The sequence below is a fragment of the Tachypleus tridentatus genome, chromosome 2 (assembly GCF_004210375.1).
Source record: "Tachypleus tridentatus isolate NWPU-2018 chromosome 2, ASM421037v1, whole genome shotgun sequence".
Classification (NCBI taxonomy): domain Eukaryota; kingdom Metazoa; phylum Arthropoda; class Merostomata; order Xiphosura; family Limulidae; genus Tachypleus; species Tachypleus tridentatus.
Genome location: NC_134826.1, coordinates 129,255,960 through 129,271,339, shown reverse-complemented (window position 1 = coordinate 129,271,339; position 15,380 = coordinate 129,255,960). Strand labels below are relative to the sequence as shown.

Below are 15,380 nucleotides of genomic sequence, written 5' to 3'. Positions count from 1 at the left end.
CTGACAAAAGCTAAAATTCATTTTTGTATACTTTGTCATTTTGTTTTAGGTAAAGTTGAATTTGTTGTTCTGTGACTGTTGTAAAATTACGTGTCAATATAAATGTACAATTTTAATACATCAATAATGTTTTGATGTAAAACTAGTTTGAAAAACTTATCTGTTGACATTGACATATTCTGTATTGCTGTGATGTTTGGTCAGACCTGTAAATCATTATACTAATGTTGCATATTAATTCTGATGTTTTTTTTTCTTTTAATTATTGAACTAGAGATATAAATAATCCTTTTTAATACTAGAACATTTATTCCTAAACTGTAAACTTACCTTCTACCAATCAACATGTAGGTGTACTTTATAACCCAACAGTTTGTTCATGAATTTTCTTTCAAGATAGAAGCTATCTTTGTTTATTAATTAAAATATATTTGTACTGGTATGAAAAAAATATGTTTATGACTTGAGTTTAAGTTTTAAAAGAAGATACAATGTAAACTTGAGTGCTTATTGACAATAAAATATTGGAGTTTTAATTTATGTGTATTATAAAACAAACACAATGTTAATAGTGTTTGGTTATGCAGATGGTTAAAATATTAAACTGTTGAAGCTGTATCATTGTCTTAGTCTACAGTCATGACTAATAACATCTGGAAAAGAGTTTTAAGATAATATGATTATTATTTCTGTGAACAAAATAAACATATTGTTAAAATAGCAATAATAAAAATATTATTTTAATTTGCCCAAAAGTATTTGAGTATTCAGATCTTCCCTATTTTTACTCCCAACTTTGCAGTTGCCCCTAATCAAATGACAAGTTGGCTAATTAGATATAATTGTTTGCAAATACATTCATACATATATATATCAATAATAGCTTGAGACTGCAAAATAAGAGTACCTGTTATAAATATTAACTTTTAAAAATCATTATTGGCTAAAGGGGGGGGTATGAGTTTTACCTTATTTAATTCTCATTAAGCCTTTTCTTATTGTGTAAAAGATTATTAAAATTCTGATTTTGTCATATAATCATTTACATTTTTTGTATAAAATTCTGATATACATGAAAGGATGTAATTTCATTTGACAGCTTTGAATAAGACTTTAACCTGTATTGTGTAGAATAAATATTAGTGCATCTTATCAACTTGCATGTACAGGAGCAAGAGGAAGCACTCAACAAGAAAAGATACGAGTTAAATGATTTGAGACAAGAAGAAGCCCAGTTAGAACAACAAGTAGAGTTGGGAAGAAGTAAACTTGAGAGTTTTGCCAACACATTACAAGAAGTACAGACACAAGTTTCTCAGGTATGTACATTAATGTTTTATTATAGTTTCCTCTTCACTGTTTTATTATAAATGAAAAATTATTGTAAGATTTTTTTTTATAGGAATAAATAAATTTTATATCAAATTAAAAGAGGTAGTTCCATATACCTTATTGTACAATATCACAGACAAAAAAAAAAATCCTTCAATGTTTCTTTGTATTACAACTTTCATTAAGGGTTTAGTTTATCCTGACTGAACAATACTTTTTTTTTTTAACAAGACATAAATTCTATTGTTCTTTAATCACTTTCACATTTTAAGATAATTTTACAATTATTTTTTCAGTCCTGAAAGTAAAACAGTTGAGTGTACTAACGTACTAACATCCTTCGACTTTCAACTGGTAAACATATTTCAAGAAAAAAAATTTGTTGATGAAAAATCAGTGTATATATAAATCCACTCTTTATTTACAGTAACTGTATCCATTGTTTTTCTTGGCCATAGTAGAAAAATCAGTATTGTAAAAAAATTGTGAAAGCCATTCCACTAAGGTGTTTAACTTTAGTTCATAATTAATTTATTCTAATTTGAGGTTTATAAAAAGAAACAAGATGATGACAAGTTTTCTTATATTTTAACCTGTGTTCTGTTATGTAAATCATAAATACCAAGCACTAACCCATTTAACCTTAACTTTTGATGTCTGTGATCCTTTAGAACAGTGTTTCTCTGTCACACAACCACTGTATCCAGGCTTTGGTCATTTCAACCCTTCCTTATCTTTACAAGGATAAAAAGCAGTTTATCATAATTTATAACAAAGATGATATGTGCACCTCTCAGGCACCTTAAGGAATACAAAAATGGTTGACTCAGTGCAAACAGCTCATGACGATCCCCCCCATGGAAACCTGATTGTGATCCACCATTTGAGAAACCTGCTTTGAAACAAAGTGTTAAAATAAAACACATCAGCATGCAGACAATATGTTTACAAGTTAACCATTCTAATGAAGGAATCATTTTACCTAAAGCAAACAGTTCTAGTTTCCATTTCTAATGTTGTCTGTTTTTGCTTACAAGTGTAGTGCATACAAATTTTGAATAGTAACCTGTTTTCTTTTGGGAAGAAAGTTTACTATAATTTACATTGTCAGTCAAGTTTGTACTTCATATCAGGCTTCTTCCATTATGTCTTGGCCATATTAATAACTAAATCAAGGATCTTTGACTTTTATTTGAGTGCTTGTAGTGTCTGGAACATAATTTATTAAATATTTAAATAAAATAATTTGTTTCACACAATATGATGATGGTGAAGATATGATAGTAAAATTGTTTGTTTTTATTTATGTTTAGACATATACTTAAGGTTTATTATGAAGAAAAAATTTAGAGGTATAGTATATGATTTACTGGTTCTTCCTTCATCAAATACTGTTTTATACAATCCAATCCACTCTTAAAAACATTGCAACAAAAATTCTTTTTCAAGTCTAAAAATAGAAAGTTGTATTGTTTCCAGAATGTTTGGTATTCTTTTTGTGAGAATTCAAATGTGTAACACTCACAAATAAGTTTGATCATAGGAAAAAAAACAAATTTTTTACCAATTTACTCAGATTTTCATATAGTGTTAGGTTCCAGAAAATGTTATATAATAAGGATTGAATATTTGATTTGGATTTTTTAGTACATTTTACTTTAGGGTTTCATTTCCCTGTGCTTGTTTCTTTATATGTAAATATATATACATTTTAGTTATTTCATGGGAACATGTCAAAGTACATTATGTCTTTCTTGAACTAGCTTTTATCTCTTAGGCCTGGCATAGTCAGGTGGGTTAAAGAGTTCGACTCGTAATCTGAGGGAGGCGGATTCAAATCCCCATCACAACAAACATGCCCGCCCTTTCAGCTGTGTGGGCAATATAATGTGATGGTCAATCCCACTATTCATTGATAAAAGAGTAGCCCAAGAGTTGGTGGTGGGTAGTGATGACTAGCTGTGTTCCCTCTAGTCATACACTGCTAAATTAGGGACAGCTAGCACAGACAGCCCTTGTGTAGGTTGCGTAAAATTCAAAAACAAACAAACAAGCTTTTATCTTAGTTGTATTAGAAATAATGAATAGGCACAAGGGAAATTATTGCTTTGTTTTAAGCTTACTTTTTTTAGTTAAATACAAATTGTTAATCTACTAACTATGAAGTGGTGAATTTTGCAATAGATCATAGAGAGCTATAGATGCTGCTCCACTGTAACATGTGGAAATTAGCTGTATTAAACTAACTGTCCTCTGTTCTAGTATAATAAATAAGTCCAAGCATGACTACTGTCCTGCTAACTACAGTAATCATAACATGCTCCTTGTACGAGTTGAACTCCAAATATTTAATTGGAATATTTTATACTTGTAAAATTCTTGCATCAGACACACATTTAAAAAAAATAAATAGAATAAAATTATATTTAATCAGTTTTTAATTAAATTACTAGAATATCTATAAAAAAGGAATTCAGTTTTGCACTTGCTATAAAATAACAGATTTCTTCCCATAATTTCTTTTGTGCGTGTGTATACACAAAGTAAATTACACTTACTTTTGGTTACTAATCACAACTATCTGTACACCTTGAACAAACCCACCGAGAGAATAGGGTGGCCAGAGGTATTTCTAAGTAACCCACTCCCCACCAGAAGTTCCATGAGAAAAATAAAAAAATGTATGTTAGTAAATCATTATGGAACATCACAGGCTCTGGGAAAAATTGTTGTATGCTTCCTTTTCCCCACATAATTTTTGGAATAATGTCATGTACGTGCATAACTGGTTGAAGACATAGATGATGCTCTCAGCAACTGTATTTGTGAAATAGTGTGTTCATTAATTAAATTCTGCATATTTAATTGTAAATTTTCCTTCATACTTAGCAGATGCTGGTTATTCTTCTGTTTATAAACTTTACTGTAGAGATATTTTAAGTTTCTGCAATTACATTTATGATTGAACATTATTATATACAAGGTTTGAAATATATTTCTCAGCAGTCCAGTTAACCTATGTTTTTTTGTTTCAATTCAATACCATAGGCACATTAGTGATGTCGAGAAAACCCACTTGTAGAGAAAAATACATATGTAAAAATGGCTCATTTGGGTTGAGGAACTTTTTTTACATAGAGGAGCGAACAGTGTTTCAACCTTCTTTGATGACCGAAGAAGGTCGAAATGTTGTTTGCTCCTTTACTTAAAAAAATTTTCTCAACCCAAATGAGCTGTTTTTACACATATATTATTCATAGGCACATTATTAGGTTGCAGAATGTGGCTGCTACAAAAAAATGATTATTATTTCTGGGACAGTATAAAGAACTTATAAGATTAGCATTTGACAGTGACTGAAGAAACTGGCTATCATAGAGAAATGTTTTCTATGTAGTGGTTGTCATTAATACAAGGTTAAGATCTGGTTAGTCCACTAAACTTGCCTTGTCATCTTTATATGTATATATTGTGTGAATTTTTTAAAGTACCAATAACATTTAACTGTGGTCAGTAACCAATAAAACCATAATGTGTAAAACTACTTAGTTGATATTTTTATATGTGTTATTAATAGATATTTCTTTTGTTAATAACATCCATCTTTCTTTTAGACAAAAGGAAAAATTGCTCAGCTTAAAGATCAGCAAATGATGATGAAAGAAACATTGGGACAGTTTGATTCAGCTATTAGTAGTGGTAATGTAGCCACCATCAGTGACCATTCTTTACGAGCATTTACTCCAGCTAGCTGTGAACCGGAGTATCAGAAACTGTCAACCACAGTTAGTAATTTAGTGATTCTTTATTTACAGTTAGTTGGTGTGTGTGTTTTGTTGTTGTTCTTTTGCTGAGGCTTTAATTTGTCAAAAACAAAATGTGGTTATAAGTAAATTTTTAATAAGAAAAAGATTTATCTTTATTATTGTATAACTGTATGATTTATTTAATAGCAATTTAGCTTCTTTTAGGATTTTAAAATAGTAACTATAACTCTAAGACCCATTTTCCACATTGTACTAGTATTCCTCTCCTTTATTGTACAGATTTTCATTTGCTTATTTATTCCAATGCATCTCATAAAAGTTCTTCTTATCTGGTAAAATTTTCTTCAAAAAACTGTATGTTTTTTTTCACCAATTCTTATCATCATTTCCACACATCTTTTGAGTCTTCCTAGCTGTATTTTACAGTCATTTTGCTGTCTTCTCTATCTTCTCTATTAGCGTGATAACTAATTAACCCTTTCCAAACTGGCAGGTTCACCTTTGTTTGATCTCACACTTAAATTGCTTAGCCTAATCACATAAATTTCAGTATATACTCTTTAAATAACATCTAGCTTAAAACCTTGTTAAAATGTAGTTTTATATTTGTATAACATTTTACGTTGAGAATTTTCAGAAACTTCCTCATTAAACACTATTTTTTAAAAAAACATTAAAAAATGCTGGTTTTCCTCTTATAGTTCTCTTGTTGTGCCTGAAAATAATGTAACTTAACCAACAAAGTTATTTTTACAATTTTACAATAAGATTATAATTTTGTATGTGTGATATTCTAGTACTGTCGTAGTCCCTTTTTATCTTTTTCCAAGCAAGCTCTTGTGCACAAAGGAAGTACATTTAAGAAACAGAATGAAAGAAAACTGAAAGTTATGTAGCTGCAAAACTAGTATAAAACAGTAAAAGTGTTGACTAGTAGAAACACAATATGCACTCCTAACCTCGGCAGTCTGGCATGGCCGGGTAGTTAGGGCACTTGATTCACAATTTATAGGTTCCAGGATCAAATCTCTATCCTATCAAACATGCTTGCCCTTTCAGCTTTGGGTGTTATCTTACTATTTGTTTGTAAAAGAGTAACTCATGTGTTGGTGGTGATAACTTGATGCCTTCCCTGTAGTCTTACCTGTTAAATTAAAGATGGCTAGCACAGATGGCCCTCATGTAGCTTTGCACAAAATTCAAAAACAAACAAACAAACCTATGTAAGCAGTATTCCCCAATTTTATTTTTGGTCAATTTCACTCAAGTAATTAAGGTTTCAATAACTGAGGAGTTCCTGTATTTCATAAATTTGCTTAAATAGGCACAAGTAGTTTTTCTGACATCTGAGTAGTTTGCTGTCACAAATCTCCAAGCTTACCATACCTGTCTAACCCTAAATATACTTTGATGTTTTCTGTTAAGAATATTTCTGTAATTTATTTAAAACAGAAATAGCACAAAAATATTATCACAAATAAAAACCTTATCAAAAGAAATTATAAAAACAAATACCTAACCAATGTTTGTGACTTGCTCTGTAAGTTTTGAAGGCTTTATATTAGAATAATTTGCTTCCTCTATAAGAGGTTTCGCTGGTCACATTCCCAGAAACCGTTCATTACTGCTTACTTCAGTGTAATTACTTTACAGTAGCATAGACATAGATCTTTCCTATCCAGGCATGTTTCGCTGCTGGTTCTATCTTGTTTCAAAGCTAAGATTTATTAGTTACTTTCCAAGCAACTTTCTTGGCACCATAAAAGTGTTTCAACATAATGTTTTTGAAATAGTCTTTGAGAAAAAAAGGAAAGTCGTGTGGAAAACAAAACCTTAAATAAGTCTTTTATTATTATTATTATTATTATTATTATTATTATTATTATTATTAAGGGATACCAGTGTCTGTGAAGTAAATACAAACCTGTACTTTGAAATAGGTAGAAACATTGTAAAAATGATATTGTTTATAGTCTTGGAACTCCCAGGAATCATAGTTAAAATGTTTGTTTACATTTTTCTTCTCAAATTATGCTAAGTAAATTTTGCAAAGTTACAACACAATTCTTGAATACTTTTGAGTAAAAAACATAACTGAAATAGATTTAGATTTGTTTGTTTGGAATTACACACAAAGCTTCACAAAGAGCTATTCATGCTCTGCCTAACATGGATATCAAAACCCGGAGTCTAGCAGTGTGAGCCTGCAGACACCATTGTGCTACTGGGGGGGCAGTATATTTCAAATTACTGTTTTTACTGCATCTGTGGAGAGCTGCTCAGTAACTCTTATAAGGTTTATATAATAACCATGATTTATGTTATAACTGGTCTGACTTATCACCATATTTGAATATTCGGTAGTTTTAGTTTATTGTCTTCATCTATCTCTCTATTTGTAAACCTTTGTTTAAAGATTGTTTAATTTATATCTTGACTAGTGTCTTGATCACAGGCTTCATATCTTGTCAGTTCTGTGTTATTCAGTGCTACTTAGGCTAATCATTAGCTTACTGTTGTTAACAGTATCTTTGTGTAATACATTTTTATACTATCTTTCATATATATGTGGGTGTTTCAATCTAATCCTAAAGTTACATATGCAGTGCTTTCAAAGAAGACATATTTTTACTTCTCTCAATAGCAACTAATTTGTAAGAACACTGTTAAGTGGTTTACAAAGAAAATTAGTAATACTTATTGTAATATTACAATGGCATAAACTAAAACAAACTTTAAGAATTGGTATGTTTATTAATGTTTGGAACTGATAAAACAATACTTAAGTTCTATTGTACATTTGTTTGGGTGTTAGTCCAACATCTCCATTGAAACTAAGAATATATAAACATGTTTACTCTAGTCAGAAGGAAAAAGTTAACTTACACATTGTATGTAATTCTCATTATTCATAGATAAAATTACTGCATCATTCTTTTAACATTTTAGTTACCATATGTAAACTTGTAAGGTTTATGTGCTCTCAGAAGGTTTTTTTTTAACAACTGTACGTGTTTGTTTTTTTCAAAACATAATTTCTTCTTTAAAAAGGTTTTGTTGAAAAGTTAATTCTGTTTTATTTACTATTGTATTTTTTTTTTATTTTACTCATAGAAATGATTGTTATCATATAAAACATCATTTTATGTTGTGCATTCTGTTTTTATGTTTTACTACACTACAAACATCTTGTACCCTGTTAGGCTGGTAGCAGTCCTGTGAGTAGCCTTAGTGCTTTCAGTATATCAGAAGGACCTGATGATTTCAAGGTATCAGTGAATCAGATGTTTTTTGTGTGTTTAGTATTACCTAAGTTACACGTTTTTATGAGTTTGTTTACAATCAGCACATGTACATTTAGTTATTACTGCCACTAGTATTTTTTGCAGGTTTAATTCTTTTGTGCAGTATTATGTTCTTCTATGAATTAAGTGCTAGAACTGTAACAATTATATTTAAGCTACACACATTGGAACTTCAGAATGTATGTCTAGTCATTTTTGACAATAGTTCAGTATACAATGATCTTCATATGGTAAGCATGACTCAGTGGTCAGTATGATAGACTGTGGATCTGCAGGTCCATCATTAATGTCCTGTTACTGCCAAAAACATTTTTCTAAACAGTTTGTGCCATGGGTGCTCTATGAAGACAACTGTTAAATCCAACTGTTCATTCAGACAAGAATCAACTGTAGATGTTATTGACTAGCTGATTTCACTTTAGTTTATCAGTTTGTTAGTTAATAATTAGGCCTTCTATAGCTTTGAATGAACTTAAAAATTGTAGTGTTTACACCTTATTTTCCATTATTAAGTCATGAAAAATACATAATTATAAATCCAACACTGAAAAAATGGAAGATTTGTGTTCCTCCATTTAAAAAAAGCCCTGCAAAGGTATTTTATCCACATTTATACTGAAATAGTCTATAATTTAGTTTATATTTTATTGTTTTATGTTCATTAATTGTCTATTCTAACTAGATAACTTGATTTAAAGTGTTGATAGTCAGTATGTTTACTAAGAAAATCATAATTTATTGTTCTTTTGACTAAATAAAATCAGGTTTAAAATCATAAATAAAGTAAGGTACAAGGTAAATTGATTTAGTATGACAAACAATGACTGTTACTTTATTACTGTTTGTGATTATTTTATTTCCATTATTATTCTCTGTAGTATCATTGGTTTGTAGTAATCAACATGAACAAAGTTTTTTTCCTTCACTGTTTTCTTGTGTTAAGTTTGGTATTACGAAAGTGCACGTTAGATGAAACATTTTTCAGCTAGAAATGTGAAAAGTGAAAGAACACACATTAATGTTATCAACATTCTGGGCTTGTCCTAAATTAAACAAATCCAAAAAAAAATGTTTAACTTTGGTTAATTGGCAGCTAAAGAGGCTGAGTCTCATCTTAATACCAAAGTAAATAAAGGTTCATGTGCAAAAAATACCATACCTGAGTTGCCCAATACAATTAAAAATTTGGCCTTAGCTTTTTCTCTTTCTTTCTTCTTTTTTTTTAAATTTAGAAGGGAAACCTTTATGTTAATTTTTTTTTATTTTCTGTATATAATGATGTAAAGCTATGTGTTTTTTGGCTTCACTGGCTTTTTATTTAAGTGTCACTTTTGTGATAACTGGTAACATAACAGCCAATTTCCAAAGTCCTTTATTATAGAAGGTTGTTGTCATTGAAAATAATTTTTAAAAGAGATTATTACTCTGTGGATGTAAATGTATCATGATCAGCCATACCTTCAGTCATTCACATGTTTGTAATGTTATTTTAATTGTTAATAAAAAAAATGCAGTAAAATGTAAATGTAATGCAGCGTTGTTATTTATTATTTGTCCTTTATAATTCCCAGTTGTTCTTATCTGGAAACAATTGCCAAGGTCATGGAAGTTTTTGTGATAGAAAGATTATGAACCTGGTTGTTGGGTTAATTGAACTTACCAAGTTTCCTTAATGTGCAGATGACCTCATTGGTTCACTTTTTATACATACATACATATATATATATATATATATACACACACACACACACTCGCACATGTACAGGATGTCCCAGAAGTCTGGGCCCATAGTAAAAAATACACATTTATTTATTTAAATTGCAAATCATTAACAACCATACACATATCAGTTCTTGGTATACTGTGCCAACAAGATATTTTCTTTCCTGGAGTATCTACAACTGACATCAGAAATGTTTGTTTAACCCTTTTGCTGCATTTTGTAACTAAAGTCACCTAAAATTTTTCTTCCCTTTAACTGCACAAGTTGACAAAAGTCTACAAAGAAAATATTTGCCCCTTCACTACGGTAATCTACAACAGCTATTTAATATAAAGCATCTCATATGATACCGGACAAATTTCTTCTTCTTTGTGGATTTTTATCAGTTACACTTCTAAAGGGAAGAAAAATATTAGGAGATTTTGGTCTCAAAATATGGCAAACGGGTTAACTTTAATAAGACTGTAATGTCTCTTTTTCCTATAGGTTCAAATGTCTTGGACTCCCTTTATGTATGGCTCAACAGTTCTGTCAAGTAACTTCTGTAATTTACAACTTAGACATAGTCACTTTTCATTGAGTTGTAGCAGTGATGAAGCACTTTGTTTGTGTTTAATCCTAAAGGAACAATATTTCCAGAGCAGTTGCATGGGACATAACCTGTTACTAGTTACCATTTCATTGTGTTAACATTATATATTATTTATTACACAAATAAGATAAAATTATGGATGACCACAATAAATCTTCATATTTTCAGCATAGTAGTATTCAGTTTGACATTTGGACTGAATCAAAATACTTATTAGACATGTAGAATTGTATCTCAAACTGTTTGAAAGTTTCTAATATTGTAGACATTTGTGTCTATCTCTGTATTTTAATATATTCTTGGAATAAACAGTTGTTACTGATATTTTTAATATTTAATTTTGTTATGGTCCTTATGTATATGAAACGAGATACCCATTCAACCTATCATTTTATTAGCCCTCCAGCTAAATGAATTTTTTTCCTTTTGCTTTTGAACACAGTTTTTAAGAACTTAGTAGAAATTCTGTATACATTTTATTTTTATGATTCAAATATGTAATTTTAAAATTTGAATTTTGTGCAGTTTTCAGTAACTTAGTTGTTTAAGCTTTTAGTCAATATTAAGTTTTTGTGGATTAGGAAATGACCTCATGATCTTGTAAATAATAACTGGATTTTTCCAATTTTTATCCATTTTTTCCTTTTCTAATCCAGCTTTCATCAATTTGTTTCTTGCTCTTAGGCTTTTTGCATCAACAGTTAAAATAAAATTTCAGAATTTAATTTGTTTTCATGTATATCATGTTTTCACTTCTTATGGTATTACAGGCACATATAAATGAGTTTAGCAAGGAGTTTATAACATGTCTGCATACTTTTGTTTTGAACTTGGGTTTTTATGATCATATACTCCAATTCCTTTCTCTGAGAGGAACCTGGTATTATCTGATGAGTTGTAATTTCAGTAATTAGCAAACTTTTGCACGTGCACACATGCACTGTTTAGAAATTTCTGATATTACATAGGTAAAATCTCTTTCACCTTCATAGTCATTTCTAAAAATCTGCATGTTTTAATTTTTTTTCAAGAAGGTAGGTCTGTTTTATCATTCCAGAGTTTTGTTTCTAAAATCAAAGTCAGCATATTCCCTTTTAGCCATTCTGATCAGTTTCAGTTTGGAAATATCTATTAATATTCATCCATACCCGTTCCATATTGTGTGATGTATAAATCTGAGGTTAGGTAAAATTATGATGAACCTTTTTTTCACTCTCTCTTTTTGGTTACACCTCTTACCTCTTTTGGAGACCTTTATTTTGTACATACTTTAGATCCTCCATGGTCATTACCTCATGGCTTTGTATTTGTTCTTGGTCTTGTAAAGCTTATTTCAGTTAACTGAGTCATCTTAGCATGACTTTGTTAAAGCAAAGCTGTTTAAAATCATGTGCTTACCTTCTTTACCAGTAGTTTAATCATTTAGTTTCAGTTTCTAGCTTATGTTTCTGGTATGGTTTTATTGGGTTTTTTGTAAATACTCTTCATGAACCATGGACTAACTTGTAATCATGCCTGAGATTTAATGGAGAAACTTATGGCTCTTGTTTTGTAATCGTACAAATACTTTTCTTCATCTTTCTGTAAGCTTATAAATTATAACCAACACAATTTATTCTATATGTTTCCATTTAATCAAAGAGACACTTAATGGTTTTATCTTCCATATCATGAAGATCATTTTAATTTATTCTTGTTTCATTTATTTGTAAAACGTATTTAATCGTCACACATTTATTATGAGCTCCTGTATCAGACCTACTTATTTTAGTAATAAATCCAATTTTTTAAAGGAATAAATTCCTTTTGTTTTTCTTTTATGTTTTATTTTTCATTAATACTTTTGTCTTTGTCACTTCTAGTTTTTGTATCAATAATTACAGTATTTTATAGAAAAAAAATTAGTTATTTTCTGATAATTCTTTGTACTACTGTTACTTTTGCTAAAGGCAGGCCCAATATTGTTTTTAATTGAAAAATTGTATTTTGAATTCATAGGATGATCCATTTAAGGCTAAAGATCCTTTCAGTGGTGTCAATGGGTATACAGACACTCCAGATCCATTTAGTAATGAAGATCCTTTTAAAGGTATGCAAGTTTAATCAGTAGATCTTTTATTTTATGTTGATTAGAGATAAATATGCCCCAGTCAGATCTGTATGAATATCTCATCAAAGCTTTAACTTGTTAAGTAAATGTTTTGTTTAAGTGGATGTACAGATATTATACTTTTGAGCCATTTATTAATTATGGTCCTTTATAAAGACTTGGCCAGTACCAAAGCCATTAAACATCAAGCGATTCTGTTTTAGTTAAATTAGGTTAAATATTTTGAATTATCTGTGCATGTCATTGTGTCAGATTTTTCAGAAAGAAATATTTCGGAGAATATCTTCAGTAAAGTGGTTAAAACATCACAAGTAAGCTTGAGTTAAGTTTAGCATAATTATTTAAAAGTCAAGAATGCAAATAAAAAATGACCAAACTCTTGATGGAACTATAAAATCTATGGGTAGAGTTATATGTGTGTTTATTGTTATGATATGTATGCCTTTTACAAGCCAGTGAAGAATTATTACAATTTTACTTGTCATAAGACATTAGTATTTAAGTCTATTAAATGTTCTGATCACTACCTTCTCTGTTGTATCCCAGCTGGTCTGAAGAGCTTGGTCTTGAGTGAAACCCATTGTTGACAGCAAATATGACAAGTATGGTATGATTGGAATACTGTTCTGGGGGACTAGAATCACTAAATTACAAATGCAACATTTGAAGGTGAAATAGATCTAATCCTAATGTCTTATGATAAGAGTGTGTTAATCACAAGAGGTTATTGTCTTGGAAGGACATGACCTTACTTGGCACCCTATAAACACAGTATATCAGAGATAGAAGTATTGAAATAAAATTACATTTACCTGAGGGAAGGCTATCAGGAAGATTACATTTCATCATTAATTATTTTCTTCAGTAAGCCATACAATGTGCCCACTTTCATTGGTCATGACTAAATGAATATGGGTGGACCATGCATTTCAGATTGGGAAAGCTAACAGAAAAGATGAAATTCGAAGTTAAGTTTTTCAGGAATGCAGTAATGTAATATTTCAGTACCTGTACATGTGTTAAAATTATTTATGAGGAAACTTATTTCATGTATAATATGATTTTTTTTACAGCATTTTATCCATTTTTTTAATATTAGAACATTCTTCAGTTCCTGCTTAATAGTACAAGCATACAAAACAATAAAATAGCATAGTCATATTGTATGAATAACACACATTTTAATTGATTTTACATGTTTTTAAGTCATGTAATAAAATGTCTTTTTTAATAGTTTTTATATCAATTTTAGTATAAACTGCAAAAATAAAGATCTTGATGGTTAATCACACTTTTTAAGAAGAGTGTTCAGAATCCTCTGCTGTTCTTCCAACCATATCATCCTGTGTCAGCCAGGCTTTCATACTTGCACATTATTTCCAAACGTAGCAGTTTCTCTTTTACCAAGTTTGAGCAAAGGATGTGGACGTCCCTTTTAGATCATACATCTTGATAGGAGCTTTTTACAGATTGTTCACTGCCTGTAAACATTAGCATTCAATACCACAATGAATGAAGCCAATGATTTATTGGAGCAGGTCGAATGTAATTGCTGTGATTTCAGTTTCTGCACTATTCTTCTCAGTGGAACAGATTTTGATTTCACTGTGTTGATGGAAGCACGTAAATATTTGCCCTGTTGCAAGTGTTATGAATTTCAAATGATAGTTTATTATCTTTATGGCATCAGGAGATATACCAAATTTTAGAGCATTCTTTTTCATAATCTTGCCATTCACCTGCAGAGTGGTTTAGGGTATGTTTTTTGAAGATGTTGCTGTTCTAAATGTTCTGTTTTATAAATTTTTCTGTTTTCATTACAAATGGTAAAATCTATCTTCTTCACAATGTTGTATCCTTTATTTCAACATCACTTAGTAATCTTACACAATGAACATTCTTCCTTGGAAGAGGTTGTGACATATAATGCTTTAGCAAATGTCTACTCTTTGCAGCAATGCATCATTAAATGGTTAGAAATTCATTGCAAACTAAATACACAAGTGCTAAACATTTTGCAAATTACACTAATTTATATCTGTGGTGACACCTCACAGCATTAGCATGTTAAAACTGTTTGTGTAAAATAAGATTTAACATTTTGTTTTTTTGTATGTATATATATACTATATATCTGATATCCATGTTTCAACTGCTGTTTTCTTAGATATTGTTTTTCATATTTGTAGGAGATCCTTTTAAATCTGAAGGGGTTGCAAATACTGTGTCTGCTGATCCATTTGGTTGGTATCCATTTAATGATGGATTTGGAAATCCCTCATCTGTGCAGGAACAAAATCCAACTGAAGCTTCTAATCCAGAACAGAAGGTAATTATATAAGGAGGATTCCAAGTACTTTCTATAGTACAAGAAGCTCAAGAAAAATGTATACCTATCTTTTATTAATAGTTTTATTGGTCAAAGATCTATTCATTCTTTGTATTGAAAATGCTAAATAGCAGCATGCTGTGTTGGAGTTATGTCACATAATAGTTTAAACATTATGGAAAACTATAATGTACATATATGAGCTAATGAATAATTTTAAAC

At 29.9% G+C, this 15,380-nt stretch overlaps 1 protein-coding gene across 5 annotated transcripts in view; it reads left to right on the top strand.

The window, feature by feature from the left end:
* LOC143245095 (uncharacterized) overlaps nt 1–15,380 on the top strand; it is an 87,001-nt gene that overhangs the window by 49,144 nt on the left and 22,477 nt on the right. For all 5 annotated transcript variants that reach the window (XM_076490972.1, XM_076490971.1, XM_076490970.1 and 2 more), the window contains 5 exons: nt 1,170–1,319; nt 4,947–5,117; nt 8,303–8,368; nt 12,718–12,808; nt 15,019–15,158. In XM_076490972.1, coding sequence (XP_076347087.1) covers nt 1,170–1,319; nt 4,947–5,117; nt 8,303–8,368; nt 12,718–12,808; nt 15,019–15,158 — 618 coding nt within the window. The remainder of the gene's footprint in view (nt 1–1,169; nt 1,320–4,946; nt 5,118–8,302; nt 8,369–12,717; nt 12,809–15,018; nt 15,159–15,380) is intronic.